Source organism: Struthio camelus, chromosome 15, assembly GCF_040807025.1.
Source record: "Struthio camelus isolate bStrCam1 chromosome 15, bStrCam1.hap1, whole genome shotgun sequence".
Taxonomy (NCBI): domain Eukaryota; kingdom Metazoa; phylum Chordata; class Aves; order Struthioniformes; family Struthionidae; genus Struthio; species Struthio camelus.
The window spans coordinates 19,589,219-19,612,859 of record NC_090956.1 but is presented as its reverse complement, the minus strand read 5'-3'; the positions used below and the strand labels follow the sequence as shown (position 1 = coordinate 19,612,859).

Here is a 23,641-nt window from a genome sequence, read left to right as displayed (position 1 = left end):
CCTTCCCAAACCTAGGAGTTCCTGATCCCCGAGAGCAGCATAATAGCTTCAGTCATAGTTCATTGATTAAGATTATCCAAGAGAATATTAAGAGGTACTTTGATTACAGTCTAAACACACTTACATTATTAGAATGCTGCAACAGGAAAAAACCTGTACTTGAGCCAGGATCTTCTACAGAGCCTAGTCAAGCTTGGAAAGAAATGACTCATTTTTAACCATGAGGTAAACGGTCCATTGGTACAGTTCATAGTGCACAATAGTGTATCTCTTTTACTTGACTTCATTAAATCGTGTTAGATGGCTCCCTAAAAGCTTGACCTTTGCACATTGTTTTACTGATATAATGAAAAAGTTTGAAATAATGGAAATGCATGCTTTCCCTTTCTGTAAGCAGTGCCAGCCTAACTGCTCTGTCATTTGCTCTTTGGTAGTCATTTCCTCCTCTTTATAAAATGCTTTAAACACTGAAGTCACAGTAAAGAAATGAGCAATGTGCATTTCTAATGCAAAACACAGTTTTGCAGAATTCATCTAAGCTTACCTTCTTATACCTTCTTTTTCTTCCTGTTGTTGGGAATTCTAGATCAAGATGCTTTGCTACCAGCACCTCAGAATATCTCTATTATTTCTACCAACATGAAACATTTCTTAACCTGGAGTCCTGTGACCATTGAAGGAGAAACTGTGAGATACTCCGTTGAGTTTCAGGGGTAACTTTCAGCTGTTTTCTTCTTCTTTGCTCTTTGAACTGTTTAGTTAGACTTAAAATCCGCATTGCTTGTATGTCTTGAACACTGTTCAGTTCATAGGTCTAAGAGAAGTTTGATATTCCATCATTGTTAATCACAAGTGGAAAAAACCCACTTTTTAGTCTAATTCTGAAACTGTGTACAGGGCATGCCTTATCCATACCTGATTGTTAATAGATACTTGAGTAATCCACTATGTGCATTAAGCCCATACATGAAAGTTGTCTCTGACCAAAGAATCAAAAGCTAAGAAGATAAGCAATAGGTTACTTAGAGGAGGAAAGAGAAAGCATTTGAGATTTATTCAGCATTAATCTTTTATTCATTTTACAGACATGAATATTTCTTAGGAAAATGTGGGAGGCTTCTGGTGCATCTTGAGCTATGACTTGAATCACAGTGTGACTTCTTTGGGGCTCTGGTTTAGCAAACGTGACTAACCAAGCCAAGTGAGGATCTGGTGCATTAACACTGGGCTGAATATTCTGACCTCCCACAGTAACACGCTGCATTTGGCTCATGGACAAGCCTGCTCAGGAGATTATTTCTAGCTAAAATCTAGAGCACACTCATATTAGTTTCATACACTCCTGGTACTCCAGCCCCACTGTATCTCTGTACTGATTTTACCTGGAGAGAACTAGCAAGGAGTCTTAGCCCAGGTCATAGGAGATGTCATAGAGATACCTCCTATCACTTTCTTTGTTCCCTGTCTGCTCTTTTCCTCTCCCCAGGGAGTATGAACGAGAATATGCCAATGAGAGCTGGATCCCCATCTGTGAGTGTTCGCTCATCACAGCCACAGTGTGCAACATCACAGAGGATATCTCAGCCACTGTGCCCTATAACCTGCGTGTGAGGGCAGACACTGGCACTCAAAGCTCACAGTGGGGCACCCTGAAAGGTTTCTTCAATCGTATCACAAGTAAGTCCTGCCATTTCGGTTACGCTACATCAGTTGAATTCATTTGTCAGAGCGGTCTGTTCAGTGTTGAGGGATTGCATACGTGCATGTTTGCATGGCGTGCATGTGACATGAAGCCTATAAATGCACCAAGCATGTGCTACACGCTCCGTTTCTCTCACGTTGCGTTGGAACACTTCACTCAGACAGCCACACTGTGTTCCTGGATCGGAGCTTCCTCCTGAGGCAGGGCAATATTTCCCAGAGCTTTAAGTTTAAGGGCTGCAAAGAAAGGTGAGAATACTCTAGGCATTTCTTATGACAGGTTGACCAGTCTCGCCCCTGATTTCAAGGAGTCCTCATCAATCAGGCTTGCTATCAGTACTCCATCTAAAGTCTCATCTGAGGAAGAAACAAAAAACCTCACGTGACCACGGGTCCAAGATCTGTTACTAGGGAAACTCTTTCTCTAGAAAACAGCCTCATCTTCCTCTGCCTGCCTCATGCTGTCCTAGCAATCTAGCTCTCTTCTTGACATGATTCTCTCCTCCCATGTCATCAGATATATAAAGCAACCTCAAAAGAGGGAAGAAAAACAGAAGCCGTGGCATTGCCACAGTCCCAGCACTGAAGGCTATTTTCTCCATATCCCTCCATCTCTTGCAAAGTTGAGCAGCAGCTCAACCCAAGGATCATGCTGGCAGGTAAAATCAGCATACTAATTCCAGTGTTTCTCTAGAATCATTATATCCTCTCTCTGCCTTGCCATCAACTGCTTTCAGCAATAAAAATTTCTCCTGAGGCCACTTTTAGTGGGCAGTTCTCAGTCTGGGATGGGCAGCAGTCATCAGCTTTAGCCAGGGATGAGACTGCCTGTCCAAGACCAAAGTGGACCCCATCTGAAACCTTCATGGCTCATTGGAAGTTACCTACTACCTCATGAGGGAGCAGTCCTCAGTCATATAGAGCCCTTAGTCAAAGCTGCATGATCAGAAGTGCTGCATAAGATGGTGAGTGCGTCTGCTGGTGTGGAACTGTTTCCCTAGAGGGTGGTTTTAATAAATAATCTTTCCCTTTTCCAGTAGCTGTGGTGGCATGGAGCTGAGCCACAGACCAGACTGTCAAGCAGAGATAGGGAAAGGATATTCCTTAGCTTGACCCTCTTCACGGATGAGGGCAGCAACTTTCTCATTCTCCTTCCAGCCCCTCTTTTCCCAGTGAGCTTTCAGAAGGGGATCACCTTTGTGCCTAAGGGATAAACCATGATTTTTACATAGATGGAAGCTGCAGGTCCTTCCCTAGATGCCATGAAATAGGAGGCTACCATGCTGGTCATTAAGAATACACACAATAGCAGTACTGTGGAGAGATTTGTAACTTTTAACCTTAAGTGAGCCTCAGGCCTTTAAGTAGTCACCACAGGGGCTCAGAGCTGTGGTGGGTGAAACATGTGAGGCGCTGTCAAGCTCTCAGGCTCCCCATCTCTGTGTAAGGTCAGCAGCCTGAAAATCTCCAGCTTGTTCAGTGAGCAGAGCACACCACCAAACATCCTGCTGCAAGCAGGCTCATTTCTCTTTCTGACAGGCAGATTTAGAGAAGTTCTCAGCTGCAGGAATTTTGGAAAAATTTAACTCAAAACTGGTTGAGTAGCTTCCCCTCTACCCCCAACCCTTTCCCAGGGTTCTCCTTTCTCGGATAGGAGTGTTGAACTCCACTTATTCTTGAGGCTCACGTTGCTTTCTCCTTCATCTTTGAGTTACTGCCAAAATTCCCGTGAGGGAGCAGCAGTTTCCACAGCTCCTACTCTGTATCATAGTGCTAAGCTAATGCCCAGGAGCAGAACTGGCCTGATCTGGTGTCTCAACTTCTGGTGACTCAACTGGTTCTGCTGCTGTAGGTCACATGGGATCATTGGGCCAGACACTTCCCTCCACTGGAGAAAATTCAAAACCTTTCAAGTCTGTGCAACTCAGCTATTGCCAAACTCTTGTTCACAACATCATTCATGATCCTCCTCCTGTTCAATGTCTGCTGCAATACCTAGATATACTGGGAAGGTGGCAGAGAAATTTCTGCCCCACTGAAGCAATCAGCTGTTATTTCAGATTGATACGTTATTGTGCTCATGGTGGCAGCTGAAGGACAGCATTGGCAAGCAGCTTCCCCTTCCTCTCCTAGCTAGGAAAAGGAAGACTTTTTTTTTTTTTTTAGAGTTGCCTCTGGCATGATGGCGGTGCTCTCTCTGTGTTGGCAGCTTACCTGACCCCACCTCTGATGAAGATCATAGCAGACGGGTATCATTTACTAGTGGAGCTGGAAGACATGGGGCCTGCCTTTCAGTTCTGTGTTCTCTATTGGAAGAAGGGCCAGGAGAGTAGGGTGAGTTTTATCCCTGGGTTTTGGGTGAGGATGGAGACCCCACATAACTTAAGAGTGAGACTGCACAGATATTGTCCAGGGGCTGTTTCCTATTCCACACTGCAACAAGCAGATCATGCCAGTCACTGCCACACAAGGCTGGGGGACCTGCGCAGAGTCGGTGTCTGCTGTATTCCTCTACACACAACAGCATGTTGTTCTTATTCCCATGGAGAAGCCTGTCTGCTCTTTCCACCTTCTATCTTCTTGGAAGGAGAATCCCACAGGGAACCTCAACAATTAAAATAAACCAAAACAGAAGTCATGGACTGAAGGTGCGTATGCCAACTTTCTTCTCAGAGCATCTTTTGGTTTACTTGGACCTAGATTAAGGTGTCTCATTGGAGGTGGTGACAAGGGTTTCTCGGGAGTCTCTTGTAAAATACAACAGCCCAATGAGAATGAGCTGTAATGTACTTAGCTGAAGGTACCGATTATACCTGGCTATGGAAACTGACAATTTGCATTCCATTCAGGTATTTCTGTTTTTACTAGACACCAAGACTTTTTCTCTTGGGAACTTCATGTATCCGTAGTACTTAAGAACATATAAATATAAATTCAGCCATATCAAATCAGATCACAGGTCCATTCAATCCAGTTTTTTTATCTCCGTTAGCCACTGGAAGAAAGACTAGGAAAGAACAGAAGAACAGGGTCTGTGTGCACTCACGCTTAGATTAGTTTCTCAAACTTCAGAGACACGCATCTGCAGGGAATTCCTGAGCCAGAACTGGTGACTTTAAGGTTCTGGTTCTGAACCAGAGACTTAAACTTAGCATGTACGGCTTCCTGTAGTAAAGAATTCTGCAGCTTAATTAAATGTTGTGCCGCCTAAATCTTAATTTAGAAAAGAGGAAGTTAATCCTTGTTCACTTTCCCCACCACACCACTTGTTTTGTGTTGGCTGTTGGTTGTCTCTTTCCAGGCGAAGGGCTCCTAGCCTATTTAGCTGTACCCTGTGGGAGACCTTCTATCCTTCCAGTTCTTGTCAAACTTCTATGCCTTTACCAAGGTGGAAAGGGACTATACCTGCACAGTTCAAGGTGCAGGAGCATTATGGATTTGTACCACAGAACAAAATAAATCTTCACGCTCTTTTCTTTTCCCAGCAGTTGTTAACATTTGTGACCACCAGAGCTGACACTTTCATAAAGCTTATTTGAACCTCAAGCTCCGGTTCCCAAATGGGATGCTCCACTGATGTCTCTTGAGAGTGTAAAAATGAGGGGGGAAAATTCCTATGAACATCATCTCACATTTAGCTGTGCTGAATCTCATTTATCATTTTATTATAAGGTCCTCCTGTGGTTATTCACAGTTGGCTGCCATCTTTAGTACCCTGATTGTTTTTTAGTATTGTTGGCATGTATCAGTCTTCACCCTTCTTCTAGATCATCTGTTATATGTTGGTGAGCACAGATTCACGTGGGTCTCCACCATAACCTCCTAAAATACACACGTTGTAGCCTATATTTTAGCTAGTAATTTAACCATACAAAAGGCTTCCTTCTGTCAGGGAGCAGCAAGGAGCAAGGCTGTTCCCTATGGACAGGCAAGCCAGGAACCAAGGGTAAGCCCAGCCCAGGCAATGCCCTCCTTAATGGGGTGCAGACCTACAGGATCTAACCACAGCAGACAGAACCAGATGCTAATAACAGGATCCATCAACCACCCCATAGAAGGCAAGCAATGAACCAGGCGTAGGATCCACCCAGGGAGCCCAGTCAGGGGACCGAGGATTCAGGGCCAGAGACAGGACTGGAGACAAAGCTGCACTGTACTTTACAGGGGTCCATCCAGGAGACCAGCTATCTACAGCACAGATCCAAGATCCATCCGGAAGACAGGGCTGGAAAACAGCACTCCTACGGCATAGCTCAGGAAGAGGGTGAAGCCCCTGGGTTGAGATTAAATAACGTTCCTGGGCCCTGGGCAAGGTGGTGGTGCTAGTGAGGTGGCCCAGGTAGGGCTGGTCGGGGCAATCACAGCACTTAGGGTCCTGATGCCTTTTTTCCCATGGTTTTTAGCTTAATAGCCTTTTGAAAGGGGCTTTCTTAACCATCTTTTGGAAATCTAAGTAAAACATATTAACCAGCCCATGTGCTGTAGAAGGAATCCTATAGGCTTGCGGCTAACTTTTCTTTTACAAATGACATGTTAGCTTTTTCCCAATATATGATATTTGTCCTGATGAATATTAATTCCAGACTTCCGAATACTTTCTATCAACTGGACTGTTATAAACATCAGTTTTAGTGGTCAGTACTTGTCCAGATGTCTCCTGGGACCCTTTCTTTTTTTTTTTTTAATAAATGTCACACCTGACACCCCTTATTTCATTTTTTTCAAGAGGTTATACACCCCAGGTAGTCATTGACCTGGTTTTGTCCTTGAAGCCTTTTCAAACCCATGGACCTGAAGGTCACCTTTCTGTGGAGGAGGGTATTTTGATGGAGAGAAGGACTTGCTTTTGCAGGAGAGCCCTGCTGGCTAGTTGGTGGTGTCTGCATGCATGTGCTGAAAGCTCATGAGGCCTGCTGTGAGCATAGACTTTGTATCTGCAACACAGGAGGAATTAGGAGCAACTGACTAAGTGTTACTTGTCCTCTCTTCATGACTGGGCAGACTAGAAATAGCAACTTCATCTTGATAGCAGTTAATGGAGTTCTTCTTATTACAAGATAACCATGTTCCAGTGTTCATACACTGCTTACGGTGCGCTAGAGCATAGTACAGTTGTACATGCCAGATTCTGAGGGGCAGGACTGAGAGAGTGTATATAAGGACATCATCCACATGAAAGAAGCTCCCTTATACTTCCCTTCCAGCCTGTCAGGAACCAGATGTGTGAAGAAAGCACACATGAGGGACAGAGAAAATATACACTGCTGTGGGACACCACAGCATTGTACAGCTGAACAAATGGAGAGACTTCAAACATCTGCAGCAGCAGGACACTGGGGATCCAAAATCTAACATGGTACTGAGATCTATCCACTGCTCTCACTAGCTCCTCATTAGCCCATCCCTTCCCCTGTCTGTGCTCCAAAATCTCAGAAAGGCTTCAGCATCCCTAGAACAGCAGCGCTGGTAGCACGGGCATGATATTGGCATTCCAACAGAAGGTCTAATCCCAGACCAGTCATCTAGCCCTTTCACCAGAGGAGTAGGTCATGGTCTGATATTGTGGCCCAACACCATCATGAAGCCTCTTTAGTTCATAGTTCTTTCCTTCCATCCCTTCCTACCCTTCCAGACAAGTGTGGTCTCATTCTTCACTCTACCTCGCTTTCTTGGCTGCTGCTTTTCCCTTCTCTTCTTTTATTCACACAATCTTCTCTAACATCTGCTGCTCCTATTATTTTCCCATCTTTTCTCCTAGTAATGTCTAGGCTAGCATTGATGGTGGAACCCCTGCTCTCAATTAGACCCTTGCCCTAAGTTCTGATGCTCTTTCTCCCGGGCCTGTTGCAGGTGCAACAGAAGATGGTGAAAGAGATCAGCTCTGCGCTTCACCTCGACACCATGGAGGCAGGAATCGATTATTGTGTAAAAGCTCAGACATATGTAGAGGCCATCAACAGAAGCAGCAACTTCAGCCAGATGCAGTGCGTAAGGGCACAAGGTAACAGCCAACTTTCCTTTCTGTTCTCCCCGTGTAGTCACATCCAAGCAGGACATCTCAGCTGGTCAGCTCCCTTCTTTTTGCTTCCATGTAATATCTCCTGTCTTGTTTGCAAGTGCAGTGCCTCAATTGTTCCTTCGGGGAGGTAAAAAAGGTGCACTGGCACTGAAGTCCTTGCCTGGTGTGTGCGCAGTGAATCTCACCAGGGTGAGTGGGAAGAGCAGTCCCAGAGGGATCAGTCTGACAGCATTGAGTGGTTTGTCCTCATAAATTCTCTGAGAAGTTTTGCTCTTTCTGTTGTCTCTAGGTGGCAGATCCGTGTGGCTTGTTACTGCCCTCATCTCCTCTGCCAGCTTTGCTGTGGCTGCTTTGACCCTGCCTTTCCTTGCCTGGAAAACAAGGAAAATCTTTCAGTATTCCTGCTGCCCCATTGTTGTCCTGCCAGACACACTGGTAACTATTTCGATTTGCCTGTTGCTACTACAGGGCTGGGTCCTGAGCACCAGGTCTCTGGGTAGTTGTGGCAGGCAAAATAGGAGGAACAGTTTTGGGAGGGACAGGTAGAAGAAAGACAGACAAGCTCGCCAATCTGAGAGTGTTTAAATATGAGTGCACTTGTTTTACAGAAAGTATCAGAGCCCTCCACACAGCTGATATCGTGTGAGAGTGAAGAAGCTGAACACTGTGATCTGATGGTGCATGTGATGCCCTCAGAAGAGGTTCTCCGACTCTGGATTCAAGAAACACTTTAGAACAGATCAGGGAAAAAAAATGGTACTGTGGAAAAACATCTTCTAAACAGATCTGGCAGATTGTGCCCCAGCAGTTTTCCTCACAGTACCATTAAGTAATGTCTGTTTTCTTTGTACCTAAAATATGTTGAAAACTAAAGGAGTTGTGTGTGAGCATGTGGTCTTGGTTGCTACTGTCATCCTCTGTAACATCTTCATCCACCAACTGCATCCAGCTGCATCCAGCATGCCAACTGCTAGTTTCTGTACTTTCCCTTCATAGTCATAGTGATAACCAGACATGTTCTCAGTGTCCTCACAGGTCACATGGATATTAGGATTTTTGTCCCTTGTCTGAGGACACACATCCTGGGCTTCCCCACTCATCCCAAAAGAGGATGATGTGAGGGATGCTGGGGAGATGTGAGTGGAAGCGATCGCTTGGAAATGATAGCTTTGTTGGACTAGGGAATAGCTTTATATTGAGCTAAAATTTCCTGGTACTGGGTAGGTATTACAGAATATCACTCTGACATGTAGGAAATGTGTCTATTGACAGTCCTATAGGAGGAGAGTATGAAAAGACTGCTCAGCTGAGGAGTCAGCAATGCAAGCTGGATCGAGCTGTGCCTCTTCGGATGTTCCCTCCCTTCACTGTAGTGAACACAGGGAACTGATGGGATCTGGGCTTCTTCGGGTCACTAGTGAATGTTAGGGCTGCATGTTTCCCCTTCTGTTTTGCAATTTTTCTTCTTATGTCCCGTAATGGTGAGAAAGTTGTTGTGCAGCATTCATTAGTTTTTATGTTTTGCCATAGTGGCAGCTGTTAATAAAGTCCTTCATATAATTAGTTAGTGACTCAGAAAAAAATTGTTTGACTGTAATTCTTATTTTTGTCCTTCTGTCCATATTTAATTTCTGAGATTTCAAAGATCTCTTTGTCCTCTTCACCACCCTCCCATGCCTCCCTACTCAGAAGGAGCAAGCCTCTTCCTAGCTTCTAAACAGGCTCCAGGTGCTGCTGATCCCTACCAAGAAGTTGAAGCAGTGCTCCTCAGGAGGAGGATGCCGTGAGACATCATGACATCCCTCTATTAATAGCCTTCTAGGCCAAGGACCAAGACAAACTCTAAGTATAGCCTTCATTTACCGTTACCCTGATTTGAGAGAGGCAAAAAACAAGAACCCAGACCCCACCTCCATCTCTGGAAAGGTGATGGAACAGCTCATCTTGGAGGTCATCTCTAGGCATGTGGAAGACAAGAAGGTGATCAGGAGTAGTCAGCATGGGTTCACCAAAGGGAAATCATGCTTAACCAACCTGATAGCCTTCTATAATGGAACAACTGGCTGGGTTGATGTGGGCGGAGCAGTGGATGTTGTCTCTCTGGACTTCAGCCAGGCTTTGGACACTGTCTCCCATCACATCCTCTTAGGCAAGCTCAAGAAGTGCAAAGTAGATGAATGGACAGTGAGGCGGTTTCAAAACTGGCTGAATGGCAGAGTTCAGAGGGGTGTGATCAGTGGCACAGAGTCTAGTTGGCGGCCTGTGGCTAGTCGTGTCCCCCAGGGATCAATACGCGGTCCAGTCTTGTTCAACTTACTCATCAATGACTTGGGATGAAGGGACAGAGTGCCTCCTCAGCAAGTTTGCTGATGATATAAACCTGGGAGGAGTGGCTGATACATCAGCCTGTGCTGCCATTCAGAGGGACCTGAGAGATGGGCAGAGAGGAACCTCATCACATTCAGCAGGGGCAAGTGCAGGGTCCTACACCCAGGGAGGAATAACCTCATGCATCGCATCAGTAGAGGCTGGCGGCTGACCTGCTGGAAAGTAGCTCTGTGGAGAAGGACCTGGGAGTTGTGCTGGACAACAAGTTGACCATGAGCTAGCAAAGTGCCCTTGTGGCGAAGAAGGCCAATGGTATCCTGGGTTGCATTAGGAAGAGTGCTGCCAGCAGGTCGAGGGAGGAGATCCTCCCCCTCTCCTCTGCCCTGGTGAGGCCTCACCTCGAGTCCAGTTCTGGGCTCCCCAGTACAGAAGAGACAGGGAAGGAGAGACATGGAGCCCCTGGAGCATGTCCAGTGGAGGGCTACTAGGATGATGAAGAGGCTGGAGCATCTCTCCTATGAGGAAAGGCTGAGGGAGCTGGGCCTATTCAGTCTGGAGAAGAAAAGACTGAGGAGGGATCTGATCAATGTGTCCAAGTATCTAAAGGGAAGGTGTAAAGAGGATGGGGCCAGACTTTTCTCAGTGGTGCCCAGCGGCAGGACAAGAGGCAACGAGCACAAACTGAAACACAGGAAGTTCTGTCTGAACATAAAGAACATAAAGAAAAACTTTTTTCCTGTGAGGGTAACAGAGCACTGGAACAGGTTGCCCAGAGAGGTTGTGGAGTTTCCTTCGCTGGAGATATTCAAAAGCCATCTGGACACATTCCTGGGTAAGGTGCTCTAGGTGACCCTGCTTGAGGAGGGGGGTTGGACTAGAGCTCTCTTCCAACCTCAACCATTTTGTGATTCCGTGATTCTGTGATCTTAGGTACCATCTCCAACAAGTATTGTCTCTGTGGGCACCTACTGCATTTGCTGTAAAATTTCTGCATGGTTGTTTTGGCAACCTTTGAAACAACATCAGCTTTGGGGGCTGTGGCCCCCACGATCCCAGCAGAGGACTGCTGTTGCCCTGATATTTTGTGCATCTGTGCAAGTTGTCCCAACACCCTTTTCCTCACTACAGGGCTTGGTTCTAGCTACCTTGCTCCTGCAGCCTATGTGGCACAGAGTGACTTCACTGTGCATGTGTCAGGCCTTGTTTAAAGCAGAGGAAAGGACATGTGTTAACTTACTTCACCTATACCTCTCTCACCCACATTGATGATCCCAAGGCAGTGCCCACCCTTCAATGTTCAGGATTTCACCTGAGCAATAAATGTATAGCCCAGTCCCTTACTCCCAAACCACTTCAGCCTCAGTATTTTTGTCTCAAAAGGTTGCTGCAGTTTACCTGGGCTTTTAAAAAAACAAAGCTGCCATGAAATAAGTGTTAAGAGCTTCTTACTTGGCTATAGTTGGAATGAAGGGAGGAAAATGCTGTTAGGTCTGCAGGCAGAGGCTTAGGCCCTGGCCTGAAGTTACACTCATTGAAAAGGATGTGGAAAATTACTGAACATGACATGAGAACTTCCTGGATGTGACAGACAGTAGTGTAACAAATCTTACAGATGGAGCTGTGAAGGATGCCTGAATTTCACCAGTGCTTAAGGGGGAGTGATGTGAGAAACAGTCAAACTTCACAGATAGTTACAGGAAGCATTGGGTACCTTTTGCAGAGCAGAGCCTTGAACGGCCAGCAGCAGTGGTTATCTGAACCTGAGAAAAAACTTCTTCACTGTGAGGGTGACAGAGCATTGGAACAGGTTGCCCAGAGGGGTGGTGGAGTCTCCTTCGCTGGAGATATTCAAAACCCGTCTGGATGTGATCCTGGGCAATATGCTCTAGGTGACCCTGCTTGAGCAGGGAGGTTGGACGAGATGATCTCCAGAGGTCCCTTCCAACCTAAACGATTCTGTGATTCTGTGATACCATATGGGTCTGAGATCACTTAGGCAGCGGTATCAGAAATACCAAGTTTGGGTTTGGATTTAGCAACGCCAGGACGAATGGCGAAAGTAATTAGGGGAGGGAAAGGGCAGAGAAAGGGAGGCTTAAGTAAAGGGAAAAAGGATAGAAGAGTGTGTAAATCATATGGTCGGGGCTGTCTGGGGTACCTGTGGCACAGCCCTGTGGTTGATCACTGCAGCTGAAACAGGACAATAAACCAAACTTCTTTTCCTGACCGTGCCATACAAGGCAAACCTGCTTCTGCAGCCAGGGTGGGCAACAGGCAGGGTGCTTATCCTGGCTAGCAGGGGAATACCCAGACGGATGGGTCAACCATCCCTGCGTCACTGTGTCAGTGCTGTTCCAGGCCTGACAGCATCATTGTTTTCCATGTATCCTACCATCATCCTAATGCATGAGATCTGAAAAGAAGAAGAAAAATTCTTGCCAAGTACAAATAAAATACAGTTGTTCTGCATATATTGTAATTATGTTTGTCACTTGGAAGAACAGTCCTTTAGTAGTGTGGAGCAGAAAATGGTATTAGCAGGAGATGAAAAAACTTGGGGCTGAAAAGCTTTTTGTAAAGCTATCGGTGGATCTAATGAAATCTGACAGAGCTCTACCTTACAAAATGTGCCTTTTTAAAAGAATTTCATTCTTGCAATCTTGCATCAGGCCATCAGGTGTCATCAAAGCTCTGTGAATAAAATAAGTGACTCTGGCCTCTACTGTCACCTCTGTGTTCTCTAGAGGAGGCAGTTCACCATGCCTCTCCCCCCCCCCCCCCCCCCCCCCGTTTAATTGGGAAATGCTTATTGCAGACATTCATGCCTTGGGGCTCCCAGACAAGGAGAGAATCTGGGCCTGAAGAGAAGACCATGTGCAGGGGCTGGTATGACAAATGCTGAAGGGCCAGCTGGGGTGGCTGCAGTGGGAGGTAGCTGGTAGAGGGCTGATCCTGGCAGCAGGCAATGGAAACCGGTGGTGGGGTGAGGAGGACGGTCAGCAGATAAGCACACTGCAGCCCAGGGCTGGAGCTGAACATCGCCTTAAAGGGTCTTGCCAAGTGCTTGGGTTTTCAAAACACAGTTTCCCGTTATGGAGGTTTTTCAGGGTAAAACTGGTTTGGGGAGCTCCTGCACCTCTCATCTCCCTCTGTTTTACTTCCCACTGATGTGGATGCGTTCAGTGTCTTGGTTTCTAGTGTGCTTCACAAGGATGCTCCCATAAGGGACCCCTCCTGTTTCTTGTCCCTTCCACACTCAGAAAGTGACTACAGGTCTGAAAAACCTTAACCATTCCCTCTGCTTTCCTATGACTTGGTTGCATTATAGCAGTAGCAGCAATTGTTCAGGGAAATAGAAGACAGTAGGGGAAGAAAAGGCTTGTTAATTTGAAAGTGATCTTGATACATAATTTTAATGAAACTTTTCCAGAAGCATTAAAATAAAATATTAAGCATGAAGCATGAGTTTCTTTCTCACTTACAGTGACAGATTTGATGACCTTCCTCATTGCTAATAAAAGGACTAAGCTGTTGTACAAAGCTGCCAGGACAATGTTAAACAGAAGAAACACCTGAAAAAAATTCTTAAAACAGGGAGATGGAAGATAAGTGCTTATGTGCTGCTCTCAGCTTAGCAATACCATATTCACCTTGCATCGGGATATTCCAGTTTGTGTCTGCAGAGATTTGAGACCAAATTTGAGATGCTGACTGAAAGTCCCTGGCAAGCTCCCCACTGAGCTGTATGTGCTGTGTTTTGTTAAGCCTGAGAAATTACAGAATAGAACAAAAGTAATTCCCGTGCCATCCATGTATATAGCAACACTGTAGCACTGGCATAGGCAACTGCCCTTACTCACTCCATTTAGCTCATTTCCACATGGAGAAAGAGTTAATTGTGCCTTAGCAGTCATGACGATGGCTGCCTTTGATAACTGATTTTAATCCCACTGTGGTGATAGCACATTTTAAAGAAGGGCCTCGCAAGTAATTGTGGCAAAGAACAATACGTTCCGATGAACTTCTGCTGTTTCTTTCCATTGATGTGGCAGTGAGTGGCTCTATTTCTTGCAAAGTACACTTTGCTGCTTTCCTCAAAAAAGTGCTGTGAGAAAATAAAATACAAACCTACAGCATGTTCAGCTGTGTATAAATTGGAGGATGTGATTCCTAAAAACAACCTTTTCCTGCAGGCTTTTGGGAACACAAGAACAGAATAAATACTGGTAAGACCTGTTTTCAAAGAAGAACAATTCATTCTACTGAGCGCAGTCCAGGCTCTCACTGTTCAGGCCAGCAGGCAGTTGCTCTGCTCCAAAAATGTCCTCTTCATCTCTATAACCTTCGGCCCCGGAGTGAGGGTCGATGGGGTGCTTGAGCTGACCTTACAGCTCCTGAGTGCTGGAATAAAATAGAGAAATCTGGAAACCCCCAGCCTGAATTTGCCTGGCCCAAGATGTCAATGGCTACCTTTGTGCAGACTGACGTGGTCCTGGGCCCATGCCTGGGTCTGTTCTTCCTCCCTAGCTATCTGTGTTTCTCTGACCATTTTGTATTTTCTTGTCAGGGAGCCATGAGGAAAGCAGCAGGTCTGCAAGGGGAGGTGAGCTGGTGCTGAGGGTGCAGTGAGGTGGGAAGGGATTGTGGTCTCACTGACAAGGTACAGCCTTGCAGCCAGGCAAGTCTGTGGTCAAGTGGGAAGGCAAGTCAGTAGGACCTGGTTGCTGGTCAAGCAAGGCATGTGGCCAGGCACAGGTAGCCCTAGAACGTGGCTCTGGCAAGGATCAAGAGCCATGACCTGAGCTCAAATGCAACTACTGAGGCAGGAGGGAGGCTTTTCACAGCTCCCAGGTTACAAGGCTCCACCATATCAGAGCTAGCCTTGGATGCAGACCATTAAGCCACTGACCATCAACTTCCGTTACAAGTAGGCTGAAGGCCCTCTGTTTCTATTTTCCCTCATGACATTAACAACATCTGAGTTTTTCCAAGCCACAGACCTCAACATTAGCCTTTATCTTCTATCAGATGTGTGAATCCAGAGCACTGCCTTGACTGTCCAGCTTGGGATGAACTTGCACGCCATTCACGAGGGCTTGGCATCAGGTCTTTGTCATTGCTACCACCACCTATTTCTAACAGGCACGGCATCCTCAGCTAGGCAAAGTCAAGCTTCAAGAGTGAGCCAGAGCCAGAGGCAGGCTTATTGCAGTGCACAAGTGCTGGTTACGTTCTCTGGGTGCAGCGCTCCAAAGGCTCTGAGGAGACAATAGTTGCCACACTGGCTGTAGGAAGATATCTGACCACACTAGAGAGAGATGGAGAGAGAAGCTAACCTCACCTTGAGTGTGGATATAGGCTTAGTTTAGGAGCATACCTGAAAGCCCATAGTAGGAAACTCAGACCTGCCCTTTGTTCTCCATCCCTATCCTTTCAGGCACCCTGTGGCAGGACAGGAAGAGAAAATGTGGGCCAGTAGGTAGCCAGACTTCTTCAGTTCCCAGCTTCCCCAACAAAGCCCCAAGACAGAGGAAAAAAGAGGGGAAGCCATTTGTCCAGATAAGAAACTTGCTCTGAAATCACTTCCTTTTTTTTAACTTTTTTGTTTTTTCTGTTTTATCATTTTTTTCTTGAGGCCAGGTCTTTGCCCAGAGGACCAGCAAACACTGTTGGCCTTATAGTACTTCCCCCTTATTGTACTTGTCCGTGCTCTCTTCCTTGTCTGCTCCATGCTAGTGGATGCACCAGGAGCCTCCTGGCCTGCCACACACTTAACCTGATCAGAGACACATCTGGCCCCACAGCTCATTGTCTTTGCCTCAGGGGGCTTCTCAGGACTATGAAACCTCTGGCCATTTGAGAGAGAGTAGACTTCTCTTCTGATTCACTGTAGGTCACTTTTTTGGCTACAGACAGGGGAGGGAATAGCGTGGGGTGCCATCACCTGATTTTGGGGCAGAAGCATTTTGTTGTCAGACTACCAAGAACTTAGACATATTTTTTCGTTGACAAAATGGCAAAACCATTGGCACAAGGAAGAGACTTCTGCAGTAGTGAGGTAAGTGCTAGGAAGTGACTGGGAAGAAGCCAGTTACCTATCTGGTGGTGGCACTGACATGGTGAAGCTGGGATGCTCGATCGGTCTGTCTGATGTTCCCCTGCTAGCCAGGGAAAGTAGCTCTTATTATGTTTTTTTCCATTTTGTCACCTTCTTTTTGCTCCCCAATCCCCTTACAAATAAACAGCACACCTAATTACCCCATTGGCCCTAGTTTGCTATATCCCTACCTAACTGTGGTATTTCTGAGACCATTGCCCAGATGATCTTGACCTTATATGGTATTACAGGAACAGTTCCCTAGGTGCTGCTGGCCTTGCAATGCTCTGCTCCACAAAAAGTCCCCAATGCTACCTTCAACTGTCTGTGAAATTTGACTTATCTCACATCACTCCCCTTTAAGCACCTGTGAAACCCAGCCATCCCTCATGGTGCAGTTTGAAGTTTTATTGGCACCTTACATTGCTATCTGTCATATCCAGGAAGTTTTCATGTCATATTCAGTAATTTTCCATGTCCCTGTCAAAGAGCATAACCTCAGGCCAGGGTCTAGGCCTCTGCCTGCAGCCCTAACAACAGGACTGCTGTTGTCCTCAGTGCTGGGTAATTACACGATTGCCCGGAGGTAAAACCATTCACCCCCAATTCCCTCCATGCTAGCTGAAGCTCAGGATGTGATGGGCACTGGGAAGTAATGACAGTGAGGAGACACTCTGAAGTACAGCTCTCTGGTGCAGACATCCAGCAAGATCTCTGCAGTAGCTATATGCTTCCTCAGCATCTCATGCCCCTCATGGGCATATTTTTGTATTGGTTATAAGCAAATGGAATGTAGAAAAGTGGGTTTATCATGCATAAGAGAAACTTCTGGAATAGAGGTAGCCTGCAGAGGAGAGATCAGCCTCTAAAACAAAATAGAATCACTGAAGAGCTTTTCAGATGAAGAACGGAAGGCATCAGGTAAATGAAGAAAAACAGATGTTTAAAGAGGATGCATCCATTTTCTAGCAGTGCAGCCAGAGAAACTTTGTGTCCTCAATTAGATAAAAGAAAAAAATAGCAAAAACCAAGCAGAAAAAGATGAAGAAGGATGGTAGGTCCACCTAAAGTCCCCCGGAAAGAAGGTGAGAGAAACAGAAATGTGTATGTGTAGGTGTAAATGTATACAAGTTTCTACCAGTGCTGGAAACATAAGGAGTACACTGGAGGAAACAGGCTGCTTGGCTCTGGGCAAGATCAATGACATAGCAGAGTACTGAGAATCTGGCAGAAAGCAGAGCATCAGTGGAGTGCCACAGTACTGGGATACACAGTGTACAGGCAGGACAGCATAGGCCGTGAAGGTACCAGATTGGTACAATATGTAAAAGAGCCCCAGTTCAAACCAGCTGAACAAGCTAGCCAATCAACAAGTAATGCAGTCCCTGCAGACTGAAATTCCTGAAAGAGAAGCCTGAAACAGAATAGAGCCTGAAACAGAAAAATACCATTTAGGCGTGTATTATCAACCAGAACAGTAACTGTAACTGCTAAATAAGGAAAGGTTTATGAGGCAAAACCAGCTTTTATAGGACACTCCAGTTACCTCACACGGTTGTGGCAAATTTCTCAGTGAACTTTGCTGAGTCTCATCACAGGACCCCCCTCAGTGATGATTTCTTAGAGCATCTAGCTCAAGATTCAATAAGAAGAAAAGAAACTCTCAACTTTCTTGAGCACTGCACAGGAACAGGTTCTTAATGTTACTGCTGGTGAGTTCAAGAGATGTTCATATTCAAGAGATGATCATAATATACCCAGAATCAGCATCCGTGTGAGAACAACTAAGAATAAGAAATCCACTATCGTTGTGCTAATTTCAGGCAAGGGTATTACATGAAAATTAGGAAGCTCATTATGAAGAAGCAGAAAGGGGTGATTAAATGGAAAATCTTTGCAGGTGTTGTGAAGACTATTTAAAGACACAACAGAGGCTCAAATTAATGCATTTTACCTGTTAAAAAAGACTTTAGGACAAGCAAAGAAAAGCTGGTACACTGAAATAAGAAGGTGAGGGAAGATAGTACAAGTAAGGAGGCATCCTTCAAAAACTTGAAGTCATGTCCATATGAGAAAAAAGGAGGGATCACAAACTGTCTGATGAAATGTAAAAACAGAGTAAATCAGGACAAAAAAGAATTTGAGAGACAACTTGCTTCCACAATCCAGACAACCCTGCAATCTGGGCAATAGTCAGACAACAATTCCAAAGTGAGGGTGGGAGAGTTGAATACCAGTTGTGGTGCATAGCTACTCATAGGATCATAGGATAATTCAGGCTGGAAGGGACCTTAGGAGGTCTTTAGACCAACCTCCTGCTCACAGCAGGCTTAGCTGTGGGGTCAGACCAGGTTACTCAGGGCTTTACCCATTCTGGTCCTGAAAACCTCCAAGGATGGAGAATGCAAAACTTCTTTGGGCAACCTGTTCCACTGCATAACTGTCCTCAAGGTGAAAAAGTTTCTCCTTAAATCCAATCAGAATCTCTCTTGTGTTATTTTGGGTGTAATACTGAACTGGTCAAGGCTCAGTAGCTTTGATCTGACGTTGAAGTTAGCCCTGCTTGCAGTGGGGGGACCTCTGGAGATCCCCTTCCAGCTGAAAATGTTCTATGATTCATATTTTGCAGAGCTATTTTAACTGAGTGTTCTGTCAGATTATGTGCACCATTTTGTACTTTATGGGTTATATTAGCATGTGCAAATTCTTCTGGCGCTTCCTTGGTCAGAGGAGATGCTCTCCACTTTACTAAAGCTGTTCAGACTGCAGTCCAGTGTGTTTTAATGAAGAATATTAGACTTCTGTGAAACCTGGACGGGCTCTCCAGTGGGTTAGAGCCTACCACTGGAGCGGAGTGGTAGAAAAAATAAGACTCTCCTCAGTCGATGAATACAGCCTTGGAGGCCAAGTGGAGTGAGTGGTGGGCTGTTCCCTGTTGGAGACCTTGCAGGAAACTGAGAGAAGAAGGGACTTTTCCCCAACTGAAACTCAGTCAACTTCATATGCAGGGAAGGGTTTGGAAAGAATGGATCTGCAATCAGCTGTGAGCTTGCAAATATAGCCTCAGACTCCTAAACAGGCTGGAGCCTTTATACTACTGCTGAGCTTCTTCCCTCCTGCAAGCTTCATTCCTATTTAGGTTCCTGGAAGATGATCGCACATTTTATTTGAATAGTTTCTGTTTCATTTTGCCTCCCTGCTGGGGCCAGAGAGTTCACACAGTCCTATGGAGGTAGCCTTTGCTACAAAGCAGTTACAACTCTATAGTTTTACAAATATCCTGTTTTCAAACCTACCTTTCATTTGTTAGATGTAAAATCCCTATCTGTTCTTTGCTATACTTTCATTCTAAGTAGCGTCCTACTCATCCTCTGGGTTGCTCATATATCTCATCCCTCCTAGTGCTATCCAGACAGACTGATGGCTAACATTTGTTCTCTCTTTGCCAAGCCCTGGCCCTGTCTTCCTCTTCTGCCATCTGGTATAAACTCATTGTTAAATTTGACACTGTCGCTATCACTCTGCTGAATCTGGTGCTAACTCAAACATCTTGCAGTTCAGAGGCTGCCTTTCACCATCGTCTGTGATATTATGGAACAGTTTGACTCAGGCCTTCTCAGCTTCTCATATTGCCTGTGCAATCTGGCATTTTATTTGTCACTTCTGCATATTCATTCATTGTTCTTCAAGTGTTCTGTGATGCATTGTCCCCTGTCAGTTGCAAGCTCTCTGCACACCAACCTGTCATCCTTCTGCTGACCTTCAGTCTTCTACCTGGAACACGGTTATGCAATTAGCCAGCTTTGCCATGGAGATCATTTCCTCTCTGTTTTGCCTTCACCATCAATCTCTTGGTTATTCCTTTTGTTGTTTTGACTTCCTCTGAAGGAGAAACTTCTACTCAAATTGTGGTTTGGCACTAAAATGTTTTAAATCTGCTTGCTCTCTGTATAAATCATCTATGTTTTCTGTCATTTCTCTCAACATAGACTGTCATGCATGCAGTATTTTATAAAATTCACCTCCATCTTCTAGAGCCAGCCTGATTGCCCTACACATAGTCTGCCTTCCTGCGGTCACCAAACTTTGCATGCACCCTAAGGTTTCCATTTGTTTCTGAGCCAGCAGCACTACTTGGGATCGTGACTCTTGATTCAAGGGCTCTTGATCCATTGGCTTGGAATACACCTTCATTTTGTGTTAGAACCATGAACCAGTGGTGACTGTCTTCATCCTCTTCCCTATAAAGCATATGTCCATATCACTTTACAGTCAAAGCCAGTGTTTGATTTTGGTCAAAAACATTTTCTGCCATTCATTTTCTTCCGCTAACAGCTTGTTGCACCCATTGTAGCGCTGCTAGAATGAAGTTCACCTGCATAGCTCCATGGGTTTGTTCAAAGTGCACTGACTCAAGCCCGCTCCTCTTATGAGCTGAAGCACAATAGTACCATGAAGTGGTTGAGAAAGCATATATATTACAACATATCCATGCTTTACAGTCCACAGTGACAAACAGGAGTCCAGCATAGCTGATACATCTCAGATGTATGCTTTCAGCCTAGAAATATGTGTTTCTCTGAACTGACTCTAAACAACCAGCTCTGATTTAGAAACTGGCAAGGTAAATAACTACCTGCAGACAGAAGGACCCCATACCACTTGCCAGCTAAAGCATAGCAGACGTTTCCTTGTACGTTCATTGGCCACCACGAAGAGGAAGTGAGTCAGCCCGGCTTAGTCCGTACTGAAGCTGCAATCCCTTGCATTACCATGGCCTAGGGGTATTCATAACTACCACAACTCACTAGGCATGTAGGAATGATCTGATCCCTCAGAATCCAAAGCCTGATTTTAAATGGTTTCTGTTATAAACTGATACATTTCCTGGTAACAATCCTGTGATAAACTACAGCATCATTAGCATCTCCATCATTAAATAGGTGTGCTAGAGTTCTTGCTTATGCAAATTTAAATAGTCAGTCCCTTTTGCTGATCTTAGTTTCTTACTTCTGTTATTTCTAGACTTGAGTGATATTTGGGAATATTTTGGTCTTGAAATTCAAATCTTCTGCTGGCTTGAGTCACTGAATGCTTGTTCTGTGTAGCGAGTCCTTTTTGTTTTCCTGTTAATGATCCTCTCTTTACTGAAATGTGCATTTGGTAGCACTGGAATATATTTTCTCTTCAGTAATGATAAAAAATAAAACTATTAAAATAACACAAAGAGTTGGCCCTGTTCGATGATGTTATCTCTGCCAGTCAGACTGGCCCCACCAAAAAGCCATCTCTGTATAGACAACATAAGCAGCCTTTCCTGCTTTGCTCTGGTGGAGTCTCATTTCTCAGATGCATTTTGTACTAGGCACAGTTTCTCCAGAGAGAATGCACAGTAACATGAACCCCAGGATACAGACATTGGCTCAAATCTGCCTTGCCATCCCTCTTTGAAGTAAAATTTCATTGTCAAATCATATTCTACTACTTCCAGTGTCTGGGCATATAGACAAATCCTAATAAAGGGAATAAAATTCATGAACATATTAATAAGCAACATTAGTCTTCATGTAAATGCCACTAAATGTACATGATTTTCTCCTTTGTGAGGCAGAAAATGAAAACTACAATCACTTAAACTTTTTAGTTTTTGTCCTTAGAAATATATTGATAACAGGAGAAAAAAAGTCTTCAGATGATAAGAAAAAAGGACGAGCAAGATGATACCTGGGAGGAGTTTAAAAAACCTATTTCAGAGTTTGAGCCAAAGCTCATATCTGAGGAAGAAGTGAAATTTTCATTAAACGCATTTCAATTTCATTGTTTAGCCTGAAGGAATAGGATGAAACATTTTTAAGGTCAATACCATCTCAAAAGATTTTGATCAGTTATCGTAGTGTCAGTGTGACCCTAGTAACGTTGCAAAAAATGGAAGTGGTGTAAACAAATTCATCTGTAGTTAGCTAATGAGGCACCTGCAAACACACAGTGGAATATGACCATATATAAATTTACATGAACGTGGAAATCAAATGTCTGGGGTTATAAAAGAGCATGTTTGTATAATGGCCCTTTGACATTTCTCAACATTGCTATCCTTATCATCTCTTGGGGCCACTGTTTTGCCAGTCCAAGGACTCTATGAATATTAAAAAGCTCACAAGCTGCCAGCAGGTCTTTGATGTGCAAGAATGCTTCTTTAATTTTGGTAATAAAGAATGTGAATTCTGCCTCTAGAGTTCTGCTTAGGTGAGCCTGTAACTTCTTATAATAATTTAAATGTATCTGAGCAAAGTTAGCCTTGGAAAAAGTAGCAAATATTAATTAAACTTTCATCTGAATCCAATCCAACAGTCAGCATCTTGATTGTGAGGAAATAATTGTTGCAACTCCAGGACAGAAAAATTTCTATTTCAGGGTCAAAAGTAGGATACTAAAACTTTTAATAACTGGAAGAATGAAATCTGTATCCAGGGAGCAAGCATCCTTTATGTTAGAAAGATTCCTACTGTGAATGGGGAAAGGTTTCCTATTTACCCATAAATCAGGAGACCGAAATAACTTTACAGAGCAAAGTAGTTTAATAAAAGCCACCACACAGGAATGGAGGGTTATAAAACCACTCAATGTCCGGTAGAGCAGGACTGCTTCTTTGCACCGGGCAAAAGCCCTTGCAACAAATAAAGTAACTACTACAGCTGCACTGACATCGCTCTGTCGAAATCTCTCTGGTGCTGCCCTCGGAACCACAACCTGAGGCTGCCCAGCCTGTTTTCTGTCAGATTGTCCAGTAATCTGAGCAGCCGACTCTGGGGAACACAGAAGCCCCAGCCCTGCTGTCCTCCAGCATGCTCTTTTGTGGCATCCGGGTGCCCTGACTTGTGCAGTCATGATGGTAGACCTGCCCAGTGATCACCAAATGCAACTTAACCTGCATTGCCCTGGCTTTATATGTCCTGATGTCTTTGTGCACAACCTACTGCTTCAAAACCTGCATTACAAGCAGGGACCCATTATGAAATAGCAAATCAGATGTGCTACCACCTTTAAGCAGCCAAAGGCAGTGGACAGCATGGATCTGGGAGAGGTCTTACACAATCTTTTCTGTGTGGAAAGACTACAAACTTCCTACAATAGAAACATCTTTGTAAAAATCACTAAGTGGTCAGTGGTCAGCTGGAGTGTAAGAGGCCTGGAAACAGAAGCTAGGTTACAAGAGTGATGAGTGACTACAGTACAACCAAGATGAGAATTGCTTGGACAGTGAGGAAGGGCAGGGGATGAATGAAAGAGATTGTTCCTGAGTTGGACTTCATGTTTTTCAAGAGGCACTCAACAAAGACAACAATTTGCAGTCTATGGCAACGTACAATCTTGCCTTCAGAGTGCGCACATCACCCACTAGAGAAACAGAAGAGATGGCATCAGACAAATAATACCTAACCTCAAGGAAATATCTGGAGACTAGTGTCAAAATATCCCACGTGTCCATGGTCCTC

General features: G+C 44.8%; 1 protein-coding gene across 1 annotated transcript; it reads left to right on the top strand.

The window, feature by feature from the left end:
• Window positions 1-220: 220 nt before the first annotated feature.
• IL20RB (interleukin 20 receptor subunit beta) lies at window positions 221-9,296 on the top strand. Its single transcript, XM_068908985.1, has 7 exons — window positions 221-225; window positions 528-713; window positions 1,487-1,677; window positions 3,911-4,035; window positions 7,552-7,702; window positions 8,010-8,155; window positions 8,329-9,296. The coding sequence occupies exons 1-7, from the start codon at window positions 221-223 to the stop codon at window positions 8,452-8,454; spliced, it is 930 nt and encodes a 309-aa protein (XP_068765086.1). The 3' UTR covers window positions 8,455-9,296.
• Window positions 9,297-23,641: the final 14,345 nt, after the last annotated feature.